Source organism: Nerophis ophidion, linkage group LG18, assembly GCF_033978795.1.
Source record: "Nerophis ophidion isolate RoL-2023_Sa linkage group LG18, RoL_Noph_v1.0, whole genome shotgun sequence".
NCBI classification, from domain to species: domain Eukaryota; kingdom Metazoa; phylum Chordata; class Actinopteri; order Syngnathiformes; family Syngnathidae; genus Nerophis; species Nerophis ophidion.
Window position 1 is genome coordinate 34,566,699 of NC_084628.1, and position 26,325 is coordinate 34,593,023.

General features: G+C 40.2%; 1 protein-coding gene across 2 annotated transcripts in view; it reads right to left on the reverse strand.

The window, feature by feature from the left end:
• Positions 1-26,325, reverse strand: part of alcama (activated leukocyte cell adhesion molecule a) — a 154,885-nt gene that overhangs the window by 35,648 nt on the left and 92,912 nt on the right. For both annotated transcript variants that reach the window (XM_061878046.1, XM_061878044.1), the window contains exon 6: positions 18,032-18,205. In XM_061878046.1, the coding sequence (XP_061734030.1) occupies positions 18,032-18,205 (174 nt within the window). The remainder of the gene's footprint in view (positions 1-18,031; positions 18,206-26,325) is intronic.

Consider the following 26,325-nt stretch of genomic DNA (forward strand, 5'->3'; position numbering starts at 1 on the left):
AGATGTGATTAAAACCATAACGAGCAACAATTAAACTGATTGAAAAAGACTGTGACGCCAGCTTCTTGTAGATGGTCAATGGTGTATTTGCAACATGGTGAAGTCCAGGGAGTGGTCAAAGAAGTCAAGAGAGGAGGTAATTTCTCTTCATAAGAAAGGATATGGATATAAGAAAATAGCAAAGACATTACACATTCCAAGAAACACAGTTGGGAGCATAATTCGCAAGTTTAAAGCTAAAGGCACAGTGGAAACACTACCTGGGCGTGGTAGAAAGAGGATGCTGTGTGCGTACAGTGGTGAAAAACCCCCGGGTAACAGCTGAGGAACTACAACAGGACATTGCAGAGGGGGGAACGCAGGTTTCGTCCCAGACAATAAGGCGCGCACTACGAGATGAAGGCCTCCATGCCAGAACTCCCAGGCGCACCCCACTTCTGACTACCAGGCACAGGGAAAATAGACTCCAGTATGCCAAAAATCATCTGGAAAAACCCCAAAGGTTTTGGGAAACTGTTCTATGGAGTGATGAGACAAAACTGGAACTCTTTGGGCCTATGAATCAACGTTATGTCTGGAGGAGAAAAAATGAAGCTTACAAAGAGAAGAACACCTTGCCTACTGTTAAGCATGGTGGGGGGTCAATCATGCTCTGGGGCTGTTTCTCTGCCTTAGGTACCGGGAATCTCCAGCGCGTTCAAGGCATTATGAATTCTATTTCCTAGCAGGATATATTAGCTGCAAATGTCATGAAGTCAGTGACAAAGCTGAGGCTTGGGAGACGTTGGACCTTCCAACAGGACAACGATCCCAAGCATACCTCGAAAATGAACATCAGAGTGGTTGCAGAAGAAGGGCTGGAAGACTCTGGAGTGGCCTTCACAGTCGCCAGACCTAAATCCTATAGAAAAGCTGTGGTGGAACTTGAAGAAGGCAGTTGCAGCACGCAAGCCCAAGAATATGAATGAACTGGAGGCCTTTGCCCAAGAGGAATGGGCTAAAATACCTGTAGATTGTTGCAAGAAGCTTGTGTCCGGTTATGTATCACCTTTGAAGGATGTCATTACTGCCAAAGGGTGTTCTACTAAGTACTAAAGATGCATGTAACTAGGGGGTTGAATCATTTTGTCAATGAGATATTACAAAAAATGTCCTTTTTTGGTATTTTGTAAAATACAGTGTTACAATTTAAGTTGCATTTGTCTATTTGACACATCGTTATTTGATATGACTATAAACAAAATACGGAAAAAAAGGCCAACTTGCTAAAACAATAAAATTGTGTGGGGGTTGAATAATTTTGATCACAACTGTATGTTCATTATATGGTTTCTCTCATTTCAGAAAGCCAACATTAGCGACTTCGTATAAAAGGTGTGCACACCACCGCAAGCGGCTGAAATGACTGATAGTGTCCTAAATATGTTGGTAACTGACATGAGGCTACTATCAATGGTGGAAGATGAGGGTTTCAGAAAAATGATATACGTCGTCAACCCTGGTTACACTCTTCCCTCAAGGGCCCATTTTACGAAACTGATGGAGAGGAAGTATGAGCAGACATTTCAAGCTGTGAAAACTGACATTAAAGCCACCCAGAGCAAAATTGCTCTGACCACTGATGTGTGGACAAGTGTAGCCATGGAAGCCTACCTTGGCAATACATGCCACTACATTGGAGACGAATGGAACATTAAGTCAATCTGCCTTACGACCTTGCCACTAGAGGAAAGACATTCAGCATCCAACATTGTAGAATGGTTGGAATAGGTAGTAGTCAGGTTGGAAATTCCCCTAAGCAAAACTATTGCTATTGTGCATGACAATGGTGCACTTAATAAAAGCAAAAATGTGTTTTTTCCAACAATTGCCTGGTTTTATTTGGCAAGTCGAAAGGACATGGTGCCAGTATGCGTTTTTTTTTAAATAAAGTATTGGAAGGGATAAAAATTTAGTTGGTCTCTTTTATCGGATTATTAATCGAAGTAATAATCGACAGAATAATCGATTATCAAATTAATCTTTAGTTGCAGCCCTAATATACATACAGTATATATCTGATCTACAAAATTTGCTGGCAGCATACCCCTTCCCCTTCGAGCTGTCCTGGATGAACTGAAACTATTTTATCCAATGTTTTTTTTAACTTGCAAGCGTACTTCTTACTCGTCGTCGGTATGTCTCTTCTTTGTTCTTCTGCTTCGTCTCTGTTATGTTTTTGGACATTACTACTTGCCATAGTATTGAAGCAATGCATGATGGGAATCCGGTTGTTGTGTGTCAGTGTATTAACGTGCCGGCTGGAATAAACACACGCTGAGAAATAGCTCTGTGCCTGCCTACTTTATGGGTTACAGATAAACCTATGGATAACGGAGACATACAATAGTCTCCTTTTCAGATGAGAGAGTGCTCGAATATTATTGTCAGGGTGAAAATCGGGAGAAATTCCGGAGAATGGTTGCCCCGGGAGATTTTCCGGAGGAGCACTGAAATTCGGGAGTCTCGTGGAAAAATCGGGAGGGTTGTCAAGTATGAGTAGATCCCCTCCACTAGGTCAATTGAGAAGTAGCTCGCCTGCAGAAAAAGTGTGGGTACTCCTGGATCAAAGAGTGTTACATTGACTTAAGGGTGACATTTCATGTCGAGAGGGCTTTCATAATGTTGAAAAATCAATTTAGAAGGTCCATTCATCCATTTTACTCCGCTTATCCGAGGACGGGTCGCAGGGACAGCAGCCTAAGCAGAGAAGCCCAGACTTCCCTCTCCCCAGCCACTTCGTCGTCCAGCTCTTCTTGGGGGATCCTGAGGCGTTCCCAGGCCAGCCGGGAGACAGTCTTCCCAACGTGTCCTGGGTCTTCCCCGTGGGCTCCTGCCGGTCGGACGTTCCCTAAACACCTCCCTGGGGAGGTGTTTGAGTAGCATCCTGAGCAGATGTCCGAACCACCTCATCTGGCTCCTCTTGATGTGGAGGAGCAGCAGCTTTACTTTGAGCTCTTCCCGGATGGTAGAGCTTCTCACCCTATCTCTAAGGGAGAGTCCCGCCATCCGGCGGAGAAAACTCATCTCGGCTGCTTTTACCCGTGATCTTGTCCTTTCGATCATAACCCAAAGCTCATGACCATAGGTGAGGATGGGAACGTAGATCGACCGGTAAAATGAGAGCTTTGACCTCCAGCTCAGCTCCTTCTTCACCACAACGGATCGATACAGCGTCCGCATTACTGAAGACGCCGCACCGATCCGCCTGTCGATCTCACTATCCACTCTTCGCTCACTCGTGAACAAGACTCCGAGGTAATTGAACTCCTCCACTTGGGGCAGGGTCTCCTCCCCAACCTGGAGATGGCATTCCACCCTTTCCTGGGAGGGAGCCATGGAGGTGGTGATTATCATCCCAGTTGCGAACAGATCCAGTAAAACCTGAAGATCCTGGCCAGATGAAGCCATCAGAACCACATAATCTGCAAAAAGCAGAGACCTAATCCTGCAGCCACCAAACCGGATCCCCTCAACACCCTGTCTGCGCCTAGAAATTCTGTCCATAAAAGTTATGAACGGAATAGGAGACAATTTAGAAGGTAGTAAACATATTTTTTCTAGCTATGCAAATAATAGATTTGTATTTAATGAGTCCAAAATCACAGAAATAAATTTATCATGGTCATGTTCAAAACTAAACAGCGATAAACGAGAGATTGCTGTATATCCTTGTTATCGATTAATGCGATTTTTTGTTGTTGTAGACCAGGGGTGGGCATTACGTCGATCGCGATCAACTGGTCAATCTCGGAGGGTGTGTCAGTCGATCTCAAGCCAGGCATTAAAAAATATACATAAAAATGAGCAATCATCAATCATACCAAGACTTCACTTTCGTCAGTTGTTTGACATTCTCGGCACCCGAGGATCCTGTGAGATGACGCTGGCTGCTGCGAGCTCATATTTAAGAAAAAAATCACTAACAGGGCGGACGCAGAGAAACACATTTTATTTCTAGAGACTCCGTACCTACTGTCAAAACTCTAAAGACCGACTGCACAGTTCCTGTCTTCACCATAAAAGACCTGTTTCATCCTGCCTGTGCTAACAAAATAAGAGTCTCAGAAAGCTAGCGTGCACAAGCTAGCAAGCTACGGAGTTTGATGCCAATGTATTTCTACCCCGCCCTCAGCGACCGCTTTCTCACTTGCTTGCCCACGCGCACTCTCACTGACGTCACTCACCTGCTGCCAGACATTAAAGGGCCACACACATATGCTACTCTCATAACAAAGTGTTTAAAAAGGAGTATGCAAGTTGGACAAATGAGATGCCAAATCCAACCACTTTCATGTGGTATTGGACAGAAAGGAGGACTTTTTTTCCCTCCTTTCGAAAATGCGGACGTTATCAGCACCACTGAAATCAATGCAAGTCATCAGAATCAAATACACCAACTTATATTCTTGTCTTCATGAAAGAAAGGAATCTATGTGTGTTAAACATGCTTGTATTATCATTAAACACCATTAACTTGTTAACAAAAATGTCTCTTTCATAAATAAATAAATATAAATTATAAATAGGAATGAGGTAGATGTCCTCGACTTGGTCAATTGAAAAGCAGCTCACCTGCAGAAAAAGTGTGAGCGCCCCTGTTGTAGACGATAAAAAAAAAATTTTAAAAAAATATTTACTTTTTTTTTCCTCCTCTTGCTGCAGCACATATTTTCCCTCGAGGAGCTTCCATAGCAACCTCCCTGCCTCTTGTTTCTTTAGCAGAGATGCACACAAAACAACATGGCCACTGCTAACACTGTGAAACTCGTGTACTGGATGTTCCACTTTTGCTGTACTTTTGTTAACAATAATCTCAGTATTGGTATTAATTAGGCTGACCATATTCTGAGATCCCTAAAAGAGGACACATATATGCGTGCCAAGGCCGGGACTAGGTGAACATTTGCCAATGACACTCGAACTTGCTTTATAAATAATATATTTATTTAAATAAAGCATTTTTTCTCCTCTGTTGACAGTAATGTTGGCGCTAGGAATTTTTCAAAATGGGGTCCCATCGACCCCATCAAGTCATAAAAATGGGGTCCAACAGCAAATTATTGGGGTCCCACTTTTTTGTAGGCGTTTTGAAAACAAATGATAAACGTATGCATTGTCCTGTTATATCTCACATTATATACTGTGTTTTGGAAAAAAGTTGGCGTGGTGCAGTGGGAGCGTGGCCGTGCGCTACCCGAGGATCACTGGTTCAAATCCCACCTAGAACCAACCTCGTCACGTCCGTTGTGTCCTGAGCAAGACACTTCACCCTTGCTCCTGATGGGTGCTGGTTGGCGCCTTGCATGGCAGCTCCCTCCATCAGTGTGTGAATGTGTGTGTGAATGGGTAAATGTGGAAGTAGTGTCAAAGCGCTTTGAGTACCTTGAAGGTAGAAAAGCGCTATACAAGTACAACCCATTTATCATTTTATTTATTTATAAAAGTTACTTAATTCATTAAAATAAATAATATACAAAGAAGACAAATTTGTATGTATATGTAAATGTATACAGTTATAAACATTCATTCACTTTTTTCTTTCCTTCATGGATCTAAACTTTATCGCTGCTTGTAGTTATTTCTATGTTTTTATTTAATAAGTTTTAGATGTATTTATTTCAGTATAAAAGTGTAAATGATGATACGGGTGTGCCAGGGCATACATACATTTTATTTTTAACGCTTAAATCTCTGGAGTCCACATCAACTTCAGATCTATTCCTCATTTCAAAATGTTTTAGTTTTTTTACGTTGTTTTGTTTTCCGCCCTTTTTGTCAAACAAAACTATGTTTTTTATGGCAAACACACAAAATATGCAAAATCTTCCACCAAAAATATTTTTCAAAATGGAATATTTTATGTGACGTAATCGGGGTTGAGTAGGGGGTTGCGGGGGATGTATATTGTAGCATCCCGGAAGAGTCTGTGTTGCAAGGGGTTCCGGGTATTTGTTCTGTTGTGTTTATGTTGTTACGGTGCGGATGTTCTCCCGAAATGTGTTTGTCATTCCTGTTTGGTGTGGGTTCACAGTGTGGCGCATATTTGTAACAGTGTTAAAGTTGTTTACACGGCCATCCTCACTGTGACCTGTATAGCTGTTGAGCAAGTATGCTTTGATTGACAAGCAATCCACTACCTCGCTCACTCGCTCTCTGTGTGTCTGCCCCTCCCTCACGACTGTTGCTGCGTGCACACACCTTCACCATTTGCTTTGTATTTAACCCATCTTAACCTTGTACGTACATTGGAAATACATGCAACCATGACACAAAACGGCGGACATTTGAGGTATTTAAGAAACCCCGCCCGGACACCCCAGACAGTCCCGCAAAAGAGGACATGTCCGGGAAAAAGAGGACGTATGGTCAATGCTGATTGAGGAGTTGGTTCATATTTTATATCTAGTAATAAGCCTGGCCTGGGCAATATAATGATTAAAAAAAAAAAAAGTTTCTTGCTGAGGCGTAACTTTTGCTTCAGCAACTTCCCCATATTACCCTGGTTTTCTTAACAGAGATGCACCAACAAGGCAAGTGCTAATGCTAAGGAGAGTCATTGGTTTGTAACTGGTTTGGGTCTGTGGCAATAGACGTGGAACAAGTGAGTGCCCGTTGCAAAGGTGTCCTAAAGCAAAATGCAACCATAGGGAGCAGCAGGACAACAAACTTATTCCAGCATCTAAAACAGAGGCATCAAGCCAAGAAGTATAAATACCGGTAGTCAGAACCCCGCCCATCTGTCTTTCATTCCATCCGCCCGCCCTGATGTGAAATCATCGCCCCTGTTTTTCATTCCCGAGACGACATCTCCTCAAGAGGCACGCTCAGTCGTGGAACGTTTCCAGATTCTTGTCAATTCTCTCGGAGCAACACTGGCTCTCTTAGAAGTTGTCGATAAGTAACACTGTTTCATCGTCCTTGGCCACTGTTTTTGACTTCTTGCTTTCCTCTCTCCCTGCCTTCATTGCATGTCCATCAAGGACTCTGACTTCTAAAGCGTATTGGCTTTTTCCTCCACTCAGACGTCTGCGTTTTATTGTTCAGTCCACCATCCCATGTGCCGACCCCTTGACAGAAATGCCATTTTTACAAGGAAAAAAGACTGCGGCAACTAACACAATCCCAGTAAAAAGCAGCTTACAGTGGTAGAATAATTTTCCCAAAGAAAGTGGCATGATGAAGAGCGATCACTGAAGCAGTCAATTTGCAGTTTACACATCGCTATGCAGGGCTCGAATTTAACCTGGGAAACTGCTGCAAAAGCCACCACCGCCCTCGTCAATTGGCGTAATGCCCTGAAAAACTGACCAACATCGGCGGCAAGGACATGCCGTGACCGCCCTTGACTTTTTACTTGTTAAATTACTGGGGATGTAACAATAAACGGTATAATGATAATTTGTGATAAAATTCCCAACGGTTAGTAAGACTGTCTATTATCTTAATTACCTAAACCCCATAATTTATTTATACATTTTAGTCAAGTGTATGCGCACTAGCGTAGTTTGGCTTGATAATTTCTTTGATGTTTCCCTCTTACACACATGAAGAGGGATGTGTGCTATGGCTATGAGTTGTTTTTTTCCCTTTGCCTCAGTCTGGACCCCCTATCCAGGAGCTCAGGCTTAGAACACATTTTTTCTACACCCGTCCCCCACTGTCTACCTGTATCTCACTTTTTTTGTAAGGAGCGCCGGAAGTTGGCAGAGCGATCCTGTTCTGTCTCCCTGTAATGTTTGTCTGATCTTGAATGGGACTGAGCTGAACATTTTAATTTCCCCTCGTGGATTAATAAAGTATTTCTGACTCTGACTCATCATTGCGGACTTGTTACACAGACTTTGCTCGGGAGATTTCCCCTCAGAGTAAACGCTTGGTCTCCCTTGTTTTATTTAGTCAATACAGCGTCCATCAGCTGCTCTGACTGAAAGTTAATGAGGTAAGGAAACGTGAAGCAGGCGATGTATCGCAAACGTTGTCACAACTTCTTTATAAAGTCTTTAGTTTGGTGACTGGGATGTTCACTCGTCCTTTATGAAACTGCAAACTGTTTCAGTGCACGGTGGAACAGGGGTTAGTGCATGTGCATTACAATACGAAGGTCCTGAGTAGTCCTGAGTTCAATCCCGGGCTCGGGATCTTTCTGTGTGGAGTCTGCATGTTCTCCCCGTGACTGCGTGGGTTCCCTCCGGGTACTTTGGCTTCCTCCCACCTCCAAAGACATGCACCTGGGGATAGGTTGATTGGCAACACTAATTTGGCCCTAGTGTGTGAATGTTGTCTGTGTTGGCCCTGTGATGAGGTGGCGACTTGTCCAGGGTGTACACCGCCTTCTGGCCCAAATGCAGCTGAGATAAGCTCCAGCAGCCCCCACGAACCCAAAAGGGACAAGCGGTAGAAAATGGATGGATCGAATATATCAGTGTTCAAATATTATCAATACTAATTAAAAAGTTTTGTCATCTCATCAAACTGAATGAAGGCTGTGAAGATTGTGTATTCGATGTGAGAGGTGTCACTCCTCTTTATTTTTGTTGGCCAAAATGTTGTAACGAATCAAGAGAAGAACGTCCATCCATTTCCTACCGCTTGTCTCTATCAGGGTCGCTGGAGCTTGTCTAAGCTGCTTTCAGGCGGTAGGCGGGGTACACCCTGGACAAGTCGCCACCTCATCACAGGGCCAACACAGATAGACAGACAACATTCTCACTCACATTCTCACACTAGGGACCATTTAGTGTTGCCAATCTAGCTATCCCCAGGTGCATGTCTTTGGGAAGAACAAAGCTTGTTTTTTCGACTTTATCTACATTACCCAAACTGCTTTGTGTTTTATATTTATATCAAAAAGTAAACACAAGGTTTTTTCCATGTCACAAAGGTATTACTTCAAAAACCGCTCATGTGACATAATTGTGTTAATGTTTGGTTGTGTATAGTTAATTCCTATATGACATATTTCTGCACAAACTCTTAATGGATCTGTCCCAATACATCATCTACATGAACATATAAATGTACATAACTTACAAAAATTAAAAATATCCTATATATCATCATATATATATATATATATATGTATACACAGTCACGATCAAAAGTTTACATACACTTCCAAAGAACATAAGAACATAATGTCATGGCGGTTTTGAGTTTCTAATAATTTCTACAACTCTTATTTTTTTGTGATAGAGTGATTGGGGTCGCGCGGGGGCTGGTGCCTAGCTCAGCTACAATCAGGCGGAAGGCGGTGTACACCCTGGACAAGTCGCCATCTCATCGCAGGGCCAACACAGATGGACAGACAACATTCACAAACTAGGGCCAACTTAGAGTTGCCAATCAACCTATCCCCAGGTGCATGTCTTTGGAGGTGGGAGGAAGCCGGAGTACCCGTAGGGAACCCACGCACTCACGGGGAGGACATGCAAACTCCACACAGAAAGATCCCGAGCCCGGGATTGAACCCCAGACTACTCAGGACCTTCGTATTGTGAGGCAGACGCACTAACCTCTCTGCCACCGTGAAGCCCGGAGCAAAAACTTGTTGGTCACAAACATTCATGAAGTTTGGTTATTTTTTTAATTTATTATGGGTCTACTGAAAATGTGACCAAATCTGCTGGGTCAAAAGTATACATACAGCAATGTTAATATTTGGTTACATGTCCCTTGGCAAGGTTCACTGCAATAAGGCGCTTTTGGTAGACATCCACAAGCTTCAAGCGGGCTTCTGGTTGAATTTTTGACCACTCCTCTTGACAAAATTGGTGCAGTTCAGCTAAATTTGTTGGTTTTCTGACATAGATTTGTTTCTTCAGCATTGTCCACACGCTTAAAACAGGACTTTGGAAAGGCCATTTTTGAAACTTAAATTCTAGCCTAATTTAGCCTTTCCTTTACCACTTTTGACGTGTGTTTGGGGTCATTGTCCTGTTGGAATACCCAACTGCGCCCCAGAACCAAACTTCATGAATGTTTTTTGTGCTCCAATCACTGTATTACAAAAAATTAAGAGTTGTAAAAACTTATTGGAAACTCAAGACAGCCCTGACGTTATGTTCTTTTACAAGTGTATGTAAACTTTTGATGCTTTGGAGCCCCTGCCTCGAAAGAAAATAATGTTTGGTGCCCTTCTAATTTGCCTCGGTGCACTAAAATCCTCCTTTGACCTTAAAAAGTAAAAATTCGAGGCCTGGCTATTTATAGCTTTTTGTTGTAGCATTGTATGAAGCCAGAGATAATCCAACATAATTATGTATTTTTCAGTAATGACAGTTCATTGTTAATAGTTTTAAAAATGGTGCAGCTTTCAATGTGAATGTAAACACGACTGTCTCCTCTGAAACTACTTTAAAAAAACAAAACAAGAACAGCTGGCAGGGTATTATGGATTACTTTAGTTAACTTTTGAATCATCGCTGCTATTTGTACTTATTTTCTTTAAAAAAGTAGGGGAAACAAATCGTAAACACATTTTAATTCTTAGGCCATATCACCAAGTCCTAGTAACAACATATAACAATCACCAATTATAAAAAAAAAAAAACGTGGACTGGAAGAATGAATCCCAAAGAATGTGCTGTGGCAATTTCACTTAAATGGCCCCAAAATTGTTGTATACCGTATTTTTTCGGACTATAACTCGCAGTTTTTTTTTCATAGATTGGCCAGGGGTGTGACTTACCGTATTTCCTTGAATTGCCGCCGGGTATATAGTATGCGCCTGCCTAGAATTACTGCCGGCTCAAACTCGTTTCGCAAAATAATTAGCGCATGCTTAGCATTACCGCTGGCTCAGTTTCGCAAAATATTATTTTTATTAGAGCATGTCTAGAATTTCCGCCCGGGTCAAACTCGTTTCGCAAAATAATTAGCATATGCCTAGAATTTCCACCGGGTCAAACTTTTCACGTCACGAGTGACACTTCACCTGTCATCATTTTCAAAATGGAGGAGGCTGATTTCAATAATTTGAAATCGCATAAAAGGAAGAAAATTAAGAGCTATTCAGTAGGATTTAAGGTCCAAGCTATCGAATATGCTAAAAAGAACAGTCAGCAGCTATGTTTTATTGAAATACCATAACTGCGTGTGTCAAATATGAGTCATTAAATGACTCCCGCCTCCTGGTGGTAGAGGGCGCTAGTGATCCTTCTTGTGACTACTCGGCTGCAGAAGAAGTAACAACAAGCAGCAAGAGTGAGCAGCAATCGTTTTTTTCCTCTCGCTTGCACTTTTAACATGGAGGATTACATATCTAAAAAAAACAATTTTCTAAACTGGACTTTCAATTGAAGCAGGAGGTAATAACGGAAGATCTCCTTTGAAACAGATAGACTTAAAACTGAAGAATGTTTTAAAAACAAGTTATCGATGCTTTTGATCAGAAGGAGCTGCGCATGGACTTCATTTATAAGTAAAGGTAAGACCATAATAACGTTTTTTTTTAATAAATGTGCTTTTCATGGTGGTATCCTTACATCCCACTCAAATTTATAAGCGCAGGCCTAAATTTACCGCATGCCTTTGGTAAGCGCCGGAGTGAGAAGAGGTTTTAAAATAATTAGCGCCCCGACGGCAATTCAAGGAAATACGGTACACTCACGAGCAACTTATGTGTGAAATTATTAACACATTGCCGTAAAACATGGGTGTCAAACTCTGGCCCGCCGTGTAATTTCATTTGGCCCTTGAGGCAATAATAAATTAACATTAGAGCTGGCCCGCCGGTATCATACAGTGGCGGTGTATCACTGTATTCAACGCTTGCCAACCCTCCCGATTTTACCAGGAGAATCCCGAATTTCAGTGCCCCCCCCGAAAATCTCCCGGGGCAACCATTCTCCCGAATTTCCACCTGGACAACAATATTGGGGGCGTGCCTTAAAGGTACTGCTTTTAGCATCCACTTCTACAACCTGTCGTCACGCCCGCTTTTCCTCCATACAAACAGCGTGTCGGCCCAGTCACGTAATATATGCGGCTTCTACACACACACAAGTGAATACAAGGCATACTTGGTCAACAGCCATACAGGTCACACTGAGGGTGGCCGTATAAACAACTTTAACACTGTTACACCACACTGTTAACCCACGCCAAACAAGAATGACAAACACATTTCGGGAGAACATTCGCACCGTAACACGACATAAACACAACAGAACAAATACCCAGAACCCCTTGCAGCACTAACTCTTCCGGGATGCTACAATATACATCCCCGCTAACACCAAAACTCGATTTTGCATGTCACTATAAAGTTATATAAGCCTTGCTTGTTCAATATTCAAAGCAAAACTTGTTTGGGTCCCTATTAAAATGTGAAGTTGTTCAGCTTTGGCCTGCGGCTTTGTTCAGTTTAGAATTTTGGCCCACTCTGTATTTGAGTTTGACACCCCTGCCGTAAAATATCTAATAATATTATTTAGCTAATTCACGTAAGAGACTACACGTATAAGATTTCATGAGATTTAGCGATTAGGAGTGACAGATTGTTTGGTAAACGTATAGCAGGTTCTATATGTTATAGTTATTTGAATGTCTTTTACCATAATATGTTACGTTAACATACGAGGCACCTTCTCAGTTGGTTATTTATGCGTCATATAACGTACACTTATTCAGCCCGTTGTTCACTATTCTTTATTTATTTTTGAATTGCCTTTCAAATGTCTATTCTTGGTGTTGGGTTTTATAAAAAAAAAATTTCCCCCAAAAAATATATATGTTTTTTTCCTTCGTTATTATGCATTTTCGGCAGGTGCGACTTATACTCCGGAGCGACTTATACTCCGAAAAATATGGTATTTCTTCATCTATCTATAACAGTTATATCACATAACCGACAAAACAATGCAATGCTATTTCACTAGAGGAAACCAAGTACATAAATAATTTGAGAAAGTCCCTTGTTTGTTCTGCACACTTTACCGACGATAGCGATGGCTACGACAGAGATGGCACAGAGATGTGTGGATATCCTGTGACAGTCAAAGCAGATGCATTTCCAACAAAAAAGTCAACGAAATCACAAAGGTGAGTTTTGTTAATGTTATTGACTTATGTGCTAATCAGACATATTTGCTCACGGCATGACTGCAAGCTAATCGATGCTAACATGCTATTTAGGCTAGCTCTATGGACATAATGCATCATAATGCCTCATTTGTAGCTATATTTGCATCCAGCCTTTCCCTCCACCTACATTTAATGCCAAACAAACACATACCAATCGACTGATTCAAATTGCACCAGTGGTCAAAAGAGGCAATCGTTGGTTAGAAGGCGATCACCGAATTCGTCCTCGTTGCCGCTGTCTGTCGTGATATGGTTCAATAGCTTCAGTTTCTTCTTCAATTTTGTTTTCGCTATCTGCCTCCACACTCCAACCATCCGTTTCAATACATGCGTAATCTGTTGAATCGCTTGCGCCGCTGAAATCAGAGTCTGAATCCAAACTATTATGCTATACTTTTCCGTGCTATCCGCCATATTTGTTTCTGGTGGCTTCACGCGGTGACGTCACAGGACAATAGACGGATGGCTATAACGACGGTTAAAATCAGGCACTTTGAAGCCGTTTTTCGGGATATTGCGTGATAGGTAAAATTTTGAGAAAAACTTTGAAAAACAAAATAAGCCACTGGGAACTGATTTTTATTGGTTTTAACCCTTCAGAAATTGTGATAATGTTCCCCTTTAAGGTCCGGGGGCCACATGCGGCCCGTTATGCTTTTCAATCTGGCCCGCTGGACATTCCTAAACATTTTTTTTGGATCTTTAAGATGGAAAGTATAGCTGCCATTATAATGTGCAGTGATGTTTTCAAATTACCATTAGTCTTGAAATATACAACATATTTCAATGGTTGGAATCTGCGCTTTTGCATGATATTTTAGTGACCAGTGTTGTCCTGATACCAATATTATTTTGATATTTTTCGGTGCTTTTCGATACTTTTCTAAATAAATGGGACCAGAAAAAAATGCATTATTGGCTTTATTTTAACAAAAAATAATGGGGTGTGGCGGACCGGTACTTTTCAGAGGCGGTATGATACCGAATATGATTCAATAGTATCGCGGTACTATACTAATACCCGTATACCGTACAACCCTACTTGTGACAATGGTAATCCACGTCACAGCAGCTCAGACGAGGCACTAAGCAGTGTGGGTGGGGAGCTTTTCCACAGAGTGTTTACAGAGCCTAAAATGCAGGTGTCAGGTACAGATGCAGAAGGAGATTTTTAAAGTTCTAAAGCTTAGTGATATATCACATATATCAGATTGTAGATGTTTTTGTATTTTTTACCCTTCACGTTCATATTTTTTCTGTGTTTTTTGCACTTTTGTTGCATTTGGCTTGATTGTAAAATATGTCGATTGAGAGGGGGGGTTCATATGTTCTCAATATTCAGGATTTTATCGTTCTTAGAAAAAAAAATCCATTCAGTTTTTAAGGCGGTCCGTCATAACATATCTAGCATTCAATCAGACTTTATTGTGAGGTTTTGTATCAGTTTTCCTAAATAGATATACCGGCCCCCAGACACATTATTTTCTCTAAATTTGGCCCCCGGGTCAAAATAATTGCCCAGGCCTGCCATACCTGCTACCTCCGTGCCCAGCGAAAGACTATTTTCCACATATGGGGACATTGTAACTGCAAGCAGGTCTGCTCTTTCTGGAGACAATGTGGATAAACTGATTTTTTTGGTAAAAAAATCGAGTGAAAGTCACCAGGATTAAAGGCTGTGGGGGGAAAAATAAAAGTTAATCTGAGGCTGAGTGGACTTGAAACTGTTTAATGTTGCACTTTTTCTATGTAGAAGAAAAAATGTGTCATTTTATTTAATCTGTGCAACAACTTGAGGTTCTTTAATGTTTCAGTCTATATGTGGAAATGTTGCACTTCATACGTAGAAAGGTTTTGTTAAGACACCAATTCTGAGCCTTATCTTACTTAGTTTTTATTTGATGTATGTTGACTGCTTTAACCCTGGCCATCGACCCTGTGTGTTAGGGCTGGTCGATATATCGATATACTCGATATGTCCCGGGTTTGTCTCTGTGCGATACAGAAAATGACTATATCGTGAAACAGATGGTCGATTCCACACACTGTAGAGTCCATTTCATATGAGCAGCCATTGTTTTAGGGTGAATTACTTCCCAGAACGTATTTGAGTGGAATACAGAAAACAACTGTTGCTATAATAATCCAATTTTCCATAAAAATAATGGAAAATGTGGGGTTTTCACTTACGATTCTGCTTCACGATTCGGTTCCTTAACTGATTTTCTCAGTACTTTTTTGGAAAAAAAATACAAAAAGATCAATTAGCCTTAATTTTGTTTAGTTTAGAGTAGGGTTGTTCGATATACCGGTAGTAATAAAGTACCACAATACTAATTGATTGAAATCGGTACTATAGTGTAGGGCTGGGCGATATATCGATGTACTCGATACATCGCGGGTTTGTCTCTGTGCGATATAGAAAATGACTATATCGTGATATTCGAGTATATGTTCTCACGCAGTTGCTTTTGGCTGCTGGCATTACACTACAGGCTCTTCTCTCTCTTTCTTGTCTCTGCTTCTCACAGACAGCAAGCGCACCTTCTTACATACGTCACGTATACGTATACGCCCTCGTGGAGCAGAGAGGTAGCAGCATGGGCAACGTTAGCTGTGTTGCGAGTGGTAAGAAGGTACGAATCTGGTAACAAATGAAGGAAGAATTTATTCCCAAGAAAAACAACAGGGGGTTCGTCATCTGGCGGAGGTTTGGCTTCAAGTGGGAATATGTCGAACAGATAATCGTAATTTGTCAAGTGTGGTGCTAAAGTGTTGGTAAAAATAGTAGCATTACTGCTAATATGTAGCATCATTTGAAAATTCACCTGCTAGAGAATGAAGAGTGCTTGTCAACATCTCCATTCGGTTCCACACCCACAAAACCATGTACAAAAGTGCACTTTATTTTTTTTAAAGTATTGTAGTGGCGTTCTGTACAAAAAGTGCACTTTAATTTAGTGTTGTTTCGATATGTCATCTTAGTGACATCATGCACAAAAGTGTACTAACAGCTTTTTTAAAAATGTATCAGACAATCTTGCACTTTTTGTTTTGGAAATGACATGAATGTTTGTGCCACTGCTAAATAACCGTTTAATTAATACAGTTTTGGTCAATTGACTTAGTTGTGATTTCCTTCTCTGCATGAAAGTTTAAAATGAGCATATATTAATACAGTATGAAGAAGAATGTTTTAATGTAGACACATAGAATCATCATACTGCTGTGATTATATGCATCAAGTGTTCATTCAAGGCTAAGGCAAAATAGAGATATATATTGTGTATCGCGATATGGCCTAAAAATATCGAGGTATTAAAAAAGCCCATATCGCCCAACCTTACTGTGTGTATATGCATGTTATTGTTATGCTGAGCATTCATGACTGCCTGCTGTTGCACTGATCAGCCTAGTGGTGGCTCACATCCATCACACACAGAGCTATTTTAAAGCAATGTTAGAAGGATAAAGCCATTGTTTTTTTACTGTACCAAGCGTGACCTCTAAACTGAGGTAGGTACCGAACCGATAATTTTTGTGTACCGTTACACCCTTAGCATACGTACATTTTTGTCTGGTTGTATGCATGTGAGATTTTTCCAACCTTAACTCAGAGGTTGGAAGACACTCGCCGAAACCACCAATCCATCTGATTTGCATATTTAGTAAGTTCTACTGTCATTCTGCTCTCCAATTTTGCCTCTTTCAGGAAAAAGTCTTTTTCAGAAATGATACTGGGAAAAAGTAATAGCCCGTCATTAAAAACGAAAAACACTGGGTAACACAAGGCATATTGACAGAGCTTAAACCATTGTTACTATAACAATCTACAAGATTAATATAGGTTGCCTCTCTCTTTCCCTTTCATCTTTCGGTATTCCTTCTTTTTTTTTTTTATTCCTTTTTTTTTTTTTAAATTATCTTTCTAGCTATCATTATGTATACGTATTGTTGCATTTGAACAACTGTATTGTTGATAATAGAGGTAAACTATTTGTTTTGTTCATGATCAATAGCGCTTTTTCTATTGGTATTTGTATTGCTCCAGTTTTAGTGTAAAAATGCTCATTGTCATTACTATATTATTTATTTCACTAACTGCTTATTTGCTATCACTTTTACGATCATATTTGTACATATTGTATGTGCTGGTGTTCTTCTATTGTTGTTGTTGTTGTATTTGCTGTTGTTGTTTTTGTCTCTCTGTCTAATCCCCCTCTTATCCCCACAATTTCCCCCTCTGTCTTGCTTTTTTCCTCTTTCTATCCCCTCCTGCTCCGGCCCGGCTGCACCAAATGATAATATAAATACATTTAATAAAGTCAAATTCAAATAAGGCAACAAGAGAAGTATCCTACACTTCTCTTTTGTAAAGTAAATCTGAACAGCCGATATGGGCATCTACATCAACGATATGATTTGCCTGAGAAGCTGGACAGGACAAAAAAGGGAAAAAAAACAAAAAGAAAAACACCTTTTTGTTCTTTCATTGAGCCTGAATTCTCGGGTAATGGTGCTACTACAAGCATCACTATACTGCTTCAAAAGGACAAGAATCAAAGCACAAAACGATTTATATATGACACAGAATTCCCAACTCAAAGTTTCTTCTTCCTTCTTTGACAACAAACTCCCTTGAGTGAATGAGTTCCAGCACGTTTAGAGGCCATGCCGAGCGAGCGACATCAATATTTAATGCTTCTTTTGCATTAATCCTATTCCTACACTCATCCGTGTAGTACTAAAAAACAAAGTTTTGACTTTTCAAATGTCCTGCAAATCTAGAAAAAGTCAGGGGAGGTAAACACAAGTCGAAATGATTATTTCATAGTCTGCGATGATGAAACTGAAAGAAACATTCCTTTCATCACATGCAAAAAGAGAGAGAAGTCAGGTGCCTCACATGTGATGTTAAAGGTGAGTGGAGAAGATGTCATCGGCTTGCCCACGCTGTGCTGGGAGCTGCACGAGAACTGAGCGTATGTGTCCTCTTTGTTAGCAGAGTACTCTAGCGTGGAGGTGGTGGTGGACAGACTGGTCACTGGGTCAACCTCCACGGAGGTTTGGATGGAAATGCCTGCACAGATAACACAACAACACGGTCAGAGAGCTCAAACAAATAGTAGCTCCATCACCAAGCAGACTGTTTGTGCACCCAACAAACAAATACCGACATACTTATTTAAACTCCATGGAGAAATTCTCTTGATTTTTTTTCTTTTGTTCAACTTGCAATGCAAACAGAATGCTAAGAAAGTCATTTTTTTTCAAAAGGAGGCTGCACTGCAAAAACTGAAATTTAAGTAAGATTAAATATCTCAAATAAGGGTGATATTTGCTTATTTTCCGTCCAATAAGATCATTCTTCTCACTAAGCAGATTTTATGTTAGTCTTTTACTTGTTTTAAGGGTTTTGGTCCTAAATGATCTCAGTAAGATATTACAGCTTGTTGCTGAGATTTTATGGCCTATATTGAGTAAAACATGCTTGAAACTAGAATATCAACTGATGCAAAGCTGTGTCATTAACACTTACAAGTATAAAACTACTTTTTTAAGCTAATAATTTCTTACTTCATCCATGAAAAAAAAAATCATGATGCCGAGCGCGTATCATTATGTTAAGATAACGGCACTAGCATTTACTTAATTTAAAAATATTTTTCAACATACGGACAAAAGGGTCTTTTTTTTTCTACCCAAAAAAGTGCACTTGTTATTACCGTATTTTTGGGATTATAAATCGCTCCGGAGAATACGTCGCACCGGCCAAAAATGCATAATAAAGAAGGAAAAAAACATATATACGTCGCAGTGGAGTATAAGTAAGGGGGAAATTTATTTGATAAAATCCAACACCAAGAATAGACAATTGAAAGGCAATTTAAAATAAATAAAGAATAATGAACAACAGGCTGAATAAGTGTACGTTATATGACGCATAAATAACCAAAGTTGCCGGTATGTTAACGTAACATATTATGGTAAGAGTCATTCAAATAACTATAACATATAGAAGATTCTATACGTTTACCAAACAATCTGTCACTCCTAATCGATAAATCCCATGAAATTTTCTTCCTTGATGTCGCTTCTAAACAACTCCGCCAACTCCAAAGGTATGCGCCGCTTCCTCTTGCCATTTTCGGCTGCATATTTCACTACATCCAGCTTGTAATCTGCAGTACATGATTTCCTTTTCGGTGCCATTTTTGTTCAGTCCTTCTCAGTTTTTATAAGTTACCGCCAACGATGAAATTATCCATTTTAATAGCTACGGCAGTAGCATATAGCAGTTAGCATTCCATGACCCACAATGCACGTTTGCCATGCTTCGGCCAAATTCTTATGGGTTGACGTGTGTGTGACGATTGCTGACATTTTCTTCGTCTCTTCCGCGAATGAGATGAATAATATTATTTGATATTTTACGTTAATGTATTAATAATTTCACACATAAGTCGCTCCGGAGTATATGTCGCACCCCCGGCCAAACTATGAAAACGATTTATAGTGCGGAAAATACGGTGTGTACCGTATTTTCCGCACTATAAGGCGCACCAGATTATAAGGCGCACCTTCAATGAATGGCCTATTTTAAAAACGTTGTTCATATATAAGGCGCACCGCATTATAAAGCGCATAGAATTGATGCTACAGTAGAAGCTGGGGTTACGTTATGCATCCTTTAGATCAGGGGTGTCAAACTCAAATACAGAGTGGGCCAAAATTTTAAACGGAACAAAGCCGCGGGCCAAGGTTGAACAAATTAACCTTTTAATAGGGACCCAAACAAGTTTTGCATTAAATATTGAACAAGGAAGGCTTATATAACTTTAGTGACATGCAAAATCCAGTTTCAAAATAATAATAATAATAATGAAAAAAATATCAATGGCATATCAAATAAAATTTTAATAAAAATGTAATGCCTTTTTTTCTATTTGCAATCTTCTGAGGTAAATATACAATTTTTTCCACAGGCTAATAGTAAATTTGAAAATAAAATAACAATAATGAATGAACAAATCATTCAAGCCTTGAAGTAGCAAGAGAAAATGCATGAATAAAATGTTAATTATTGGTCAGTTTGCTGGAAGTTTCCCGGAAGAATTTGTGCTGCAAGGGGTTCTGGGTATTTGTTCTGTTGTGTTACGGTGCGGATGTTCACCTGAAATGTGTTCGTCATTCTTGTTTAGTGTGGGTTCACAGTGTGGCGCATATTTGTAACAGTGCTAAAGTTTTTTATACGGCCACCCTCAGTGTGACCTGTATGGCTGTTGACCAATTATGCCTTGCATTCACTTGTGTGTGTGTGTGTGTGTGTGTGTGTGTGTGTGTGTGTGTGTGTGTGTGTGTGTGTGTAAAAGCCACAAATATTATGTGACACGCTGTTAGTATGGAGGAAAAGCGGACGTGACGACAGGTTGTAGGGAACGCTAAAGGCAGTGCCTTAAATGCACGCCCCCAATATATTTGTCCAGGTGGAAATCGGTAGAAATTCGGGAGAATGGTTGCCCCGGAAGATTTTCGGGAGGGGCACTAAACTTCGGGAGTCTACCGGGAAAATTAGGAGGGTTGGCAAGTATGAGTATTAGCGGTGAATGCAGTGTTACAGCGGCAATGATGCTGTATAACACCGGCGGGCCAGCTCTAATGCTGAATTGATATTGCCTCAAGGGCCAGATTAAATTACACGGCGGGCCAGATATGGCCCGTGGGCCAGAGTTTGACACCAATGCTTTAGATGGAGCTGCGCTAAAGGGAAGGTTAACAAAACAGTCAGATATGTCAGTCAAACTTTATTAATAGATTACAAACCAGCGTTCTGACAACTCCGTTCACTCCCAAAATGAATAAACAGCTGTTCTATTATTTTCCCCGATTAAATAAACACGTAAAAAACAGTCTGATACTGTTACGGTAAAACAAACGTTAGTGCAATCACAATATAGTAACACTCGAAATAGTGCAAAGCAATAATATATCAATAACTCAACGTTGCTCAAACGATGATGTCACACAACACAACACACAATAAACATGTAAAGCTCACTTTATTAAGTTATTCCTCATCCACCAATCCCTCAAATTCTTCTTCTTCAGAGTTCGAATCAAACAGTTGGGCGAATACGACATCCAACATGCGTCTTGTCGAAGTCGTCATTAAACGAGTCAGTCTCGCTGCTGTTAATGTTACATTTTCTTGCTGCTGCTCTATTCCCTTGTTCTAATGTGTGACTGATTGCCTTGAGTTTAAACTCTGTGTCGTAAGCCATTTTGGGGTCTTTACATAAACACACAGAAACGGAACGCCTCCCACAGTCATATATCCCAGCATGCACCGCGCGTTTCTTCTTCTACGAGGGAAAAGGAAGTAGGCTGGTGCTTACATTAGTAAGGTCGGCGGCTGGGGGAAAATTAAGCTGGCGGCTGCTTACCGTAGAAAAAGAAGAACACTTCTTCTACAGGGGAAAATGAAGTCGGTGGCTGCTTATCATAGTTGCGAGACCTGTTGTGGCTCAATATTGGTCCATATAAAAAGGCGCACCGGATTATTAGGCACACTGTCAGCTTTTGAGAAAATTTGAGGTTTTTAGGTGCGCCTTATAGTGCGGAAAATATGGTAAATATAAACGGAATACAATGATTTGCAAATCATTTTCAACCCTTATTCAATTGAATATGCTACAAAGACAAGATATTTGATGTTCAAACTAATAAACTTTTTTTTTTTTTTTTTTTCAAAATAATAATTAACTTAGAATTTCATGGCTGCAAGCAACACTTGCCAAAGAAGTTGGGAAAGGGCATGTTCACATCTGTGTTACATCATTTTTTCTTTTGACAACACTCAATAAACGTTTGGGAACTGAGGAAACTAATTGTTGAAGCTTTGAAAGTGGAATTCTTTCCCATTCTTGTTTTATGTAGAACTTCAGTCGTTCAACAGTCCGGGGTCTCCGCTGTCATATTTTACGCTTCATAATGCGCCACACATTTTTTCGATGGGAGACAGGTCTGGACTGCAGGCGGGCCAGGAAAGTACCCGCACTCTTTTTTTACAAAGCCACACTGTTGTAACACGTGCTGAATGTGGCTTGGCGTTGTCTTGCTGAAATAAGCAGGGGCGTCCATGAAAAAGTCGGCTCTTAGATGGCAGCATATGTTGTTCCAAAACCTGTATGTAACGTGCAGCATTAACGGTGCCTTCACAGATGTGTAGGTTACCCATGCCTTGGGCACTAATGCACCACCATACCATCACAGATGCTGGCTTTTGAACTTTGCGTCGATAACAGTCTGGATGGTTCGCTTCCCCTTTGGTCCTGATGACACAATGTCGAATATTTCCAAAAACAATTTGAAATGTGGACTCGTCAGACCACAGAACACTTTTCCATTTTGCATCAGTCCATCTCATATGATCTCAGGCCCAGAGAAGTCGGCAGCGTTTCTGAATGTTGTTGATAAATTTCTTTCGCTTTGCATAGTAGAGTTTTAACTTGCACTTACAGATGTAGCGACAAACTGTATTTAGTGACAGTGGTTTTCCGAAGTGTTCCTGAGCCCATGTGGTGATATCCTTTAGAGATTGATGTCAGTTTTTGATACAGTGCCGCCTGAGGGATCGAAGGTCACGGTCATCCAATGTTGGTTTCCGGCCATGCCGCTTACGTGGAGTGATTTCTCCAAATTCTCTGAACCTTTTGATGATATTATGGACCGTAGATGTTGAAATCCCTAAAAATCTTGCAATTGCACTTTGAGAAACGTTGTTCTTAAACTGTTCGACTATATGCTCACGCAGTTGTGGACAAAGGGGTGTACTTCGCCACATACTTTCTTTTGAAAGACTGAGCATTTTTTGGGAAGCCGTTTTTATACCCAATCATGGCACCCACCTGTTCCCGATCAGCCTGCACACCTGTGGGATGTTCCAAATAAGTGTTTGATGAGCATTCCTCAACTTTATCAGTATTTATTGCCACCTTTTCCGACAGCTTTGTCACGTGTCGCTGGCATGAAATTCTAACGTTAATGACTATTTGCAAAAAAAAAAAAAAAATGTAATCGGTTTGAACATCAAATATTTTGTCTTTGTAGCATATTCAACTGAATATGGGTTGAAAATGATTTGCAAATCATTGTATTCCGTTTATATTTACATCTAACGCAATTTCCCATCTCATATGGAAACAGGGTTTGTACATTTGCATGCGCTATAACATGTTGGTCGTGCTAGTCAGCCTTTGGGGTGAAACTGAGTGATTGTACACATGCCATACTGTAGTCTACAAGCAACTCATCAGCGGTATTAATGTTCCCTCAGCAGTTTACTGTTATTACAATATTGGTTCGGTTGCTGCTGTTTTGTGCAATATACTTGACCTTGTGATCAGAGACCTACATTTTCCTTTCCACTCGATCAAGCACTCCTAATCATAATCATCAGGTCCATATATTATTTTCAGAGGTGGGTAGTAACGCGCTACATTTACTCCGTTACATCTACTTGAGTAACCTTTGGGATAAATTGTACTTCTCAGAGTAGTTTTAATGCAACATACTTTTACTTTTACTTGAGTATATTTATAGAGAAGAAACGCTACTTTTACTCCGCTCCATTTATCTACATTCAACTTGCTACTGATTTTTATCGATCTGTTAAAACGTATCTAGTCGATACTACTATGATTACATCAATATTTTTTTTTAGCATCAAAAAAAATTTCTCGTTCTTAAAAAAATGTATATTATGTTTATAAACTTAGGAAATACGGCCCTGGACACATGGGGACTTAAATTATGACCGTTGTATGATCCTGTAACTACTTGGTATTGGATTGATACTCATATGTGTGGTATAATCCAAAACTAATGTAGAGTACCAAACAACAGAAGAATAAGTGATTATTACATTTGAACAGAAGTGTAGATAGAGCATGTTAAAAGAGAAAGTAAGCAGATATTAACAGTAAATGAACAAGTAGATGAATAATTCATTTTCTACCACTTGTCTTTTAGAATTTTGACAAAATAAAATAGAAAACGATATGTACCTGCATTTGTCAGCAGCTAAATTAGGAGACTTTGTTTGCTTACTCACTAATAAAATACAAGTTGTCACTATTTTATTTAAAAAAATTGCAATACGAAACATATGTTTAATGTACCATAAGATTTTTTGCTAAAATAAAGCAAATAATGTCATTTTTTGTGGTCCCCTTTATTATGAAAAATATAAAAAAGAACCCCGAAAGGGAATAAGCGGTAAAAAATGGATGGATGGATAAAAAAGTATCGAAAAGCATTGAAATACATTTTTGTCATAAAATGTTTTTGTCTTATCTTATTCTGACGCAGTTTTAAATGTTAGATTTCCTGTGCTTCTAATTTGGCGATCTAGTCTTTGACGTCATTTCCTGTTTTTAGCGTCTCTGCGTAATATGGGCTCTTGGGTGATTGTGTAAACAGCATTGTGTGCGTTCCTGACTAAAACAGTGACTGAAAGCCTCTCTGTGCCTTACTCTCCGACCGGAGTCCTTGTCCTAAGAAGATATCAGACCAGCATTCCGCATCCAGAGTAACCTTACTCTATCACATGAAAGCCAAATATTTTAAAATGTATTCCCGTGAGAGCCATATAGTATTTTTTAACAGTGTATACAACTAAATCCGTTCATTTATAAATAAGACCAACATTTTTAGAGTACAATAAGTCTCATTCTTTTTAATAACATTGTTATTCTGAAGCTAACCAATATTAAATACAATACTTCTTACCAATAATGCGACCTTCCTGTACCCCAAAAGATGGCTGGGATTGGCTGAGCCACCCAAAACCTCGAACTGGTGCATTATTCATTACTTATCCCGATAAGGCATGGGTGTCAAACTCTGGCCCGCGGGCCAAATGTGGCCCGCCTTGTATTTTCATTTGGCCCTTGATGCAATATCAAATTAACATTAGAGCTGGCCCGCCGGTATTATACAGCGGCGGTGTCGCTGTAACACCGCATTCACAGCTAATACTCATACTTGCTAACTCCCAAATTTCAGTGCCCCTCCCGAAAATCACCATGGGGCAACCATTCTCCCGAATTTCTCCCGATTTCCCCCCGTACAACATGATGGGGGACGTGCCTTAAAAACACTTCCTTAAGCGTCCTCTAAAACCTTTCGTCATGTCCGCTTTTCCTACGTAGAAACAGTGTGCCGGCCCAGTCACATGATATATGCGGCTTTTACACACACAAGTGTATGCAAGGCATACTTGGTCAACAGCCATACAGGTCACAAGGAGGGTGGCCGTATAAACAACTTTAACACTGTTACAAATATGCGCCACACTGTGAACACACACCAAACACATTTTGGGAGAACATCCGCACCGTAACACAACAGGACAACTACCCAGAACCCCTTGCAGCACTAACTCTGCCGGGACGCTACAATATACTCCCCCGCTACACCTTACTCCCCACCTCAACCCCGCCCACCTCAACCTCCTCATGCTCTCTCAGGGAGAGCATATCCCAAATTCCAAGCTGTTTTTTTGAGGCATGTTAAAAAAAACTAATGCACTTTGTGACTTCAATAATAAATATGGCAGTGACATGTTGGCATTTTTTTCCATAACTTGAGTTGATTTATTTTGGAAAACCTTGTTACATTGTTTATTGCATCCAGCGGGGCATCACAACAAAATTAGGCATAATAATGTGTTAATTCCACTACTGTATATATCGGTATCGGTTGATATCGGAATCGGTAATTAAGAAGTTTATTTTGATATTTACCCCAGAAGGCTGCAAATACAAAAGAGGCATTCAATTTCTATTTAAATTTTATTTGATATGCCATTGCTATTTTTTTATTTTTATTATTATTGGAAACTCGATTTTGCATGTCACTATAAAGTTATATAAGCCTTGCTTGTTCAATATTCAATGCAAAACATGTTTGGGTCCCTATTAAATGGTTAATTTGTTCAATCATCGCCCGCAGCTTTGTTCAGTTTAAAATTTTGGCCCACTCTGTATTTGAGTTTGACACCACTGCGATAAGGAATGTCAGCTAAGATTCATCTGAGAGCCAGATGCAGTCATCAAAAGAGCCATAGGTTCCCTACCCCTGCTCTATCACATGGAAATGACATCTCAGACTTGATCGCCAAATTAAGAGCACAGGATA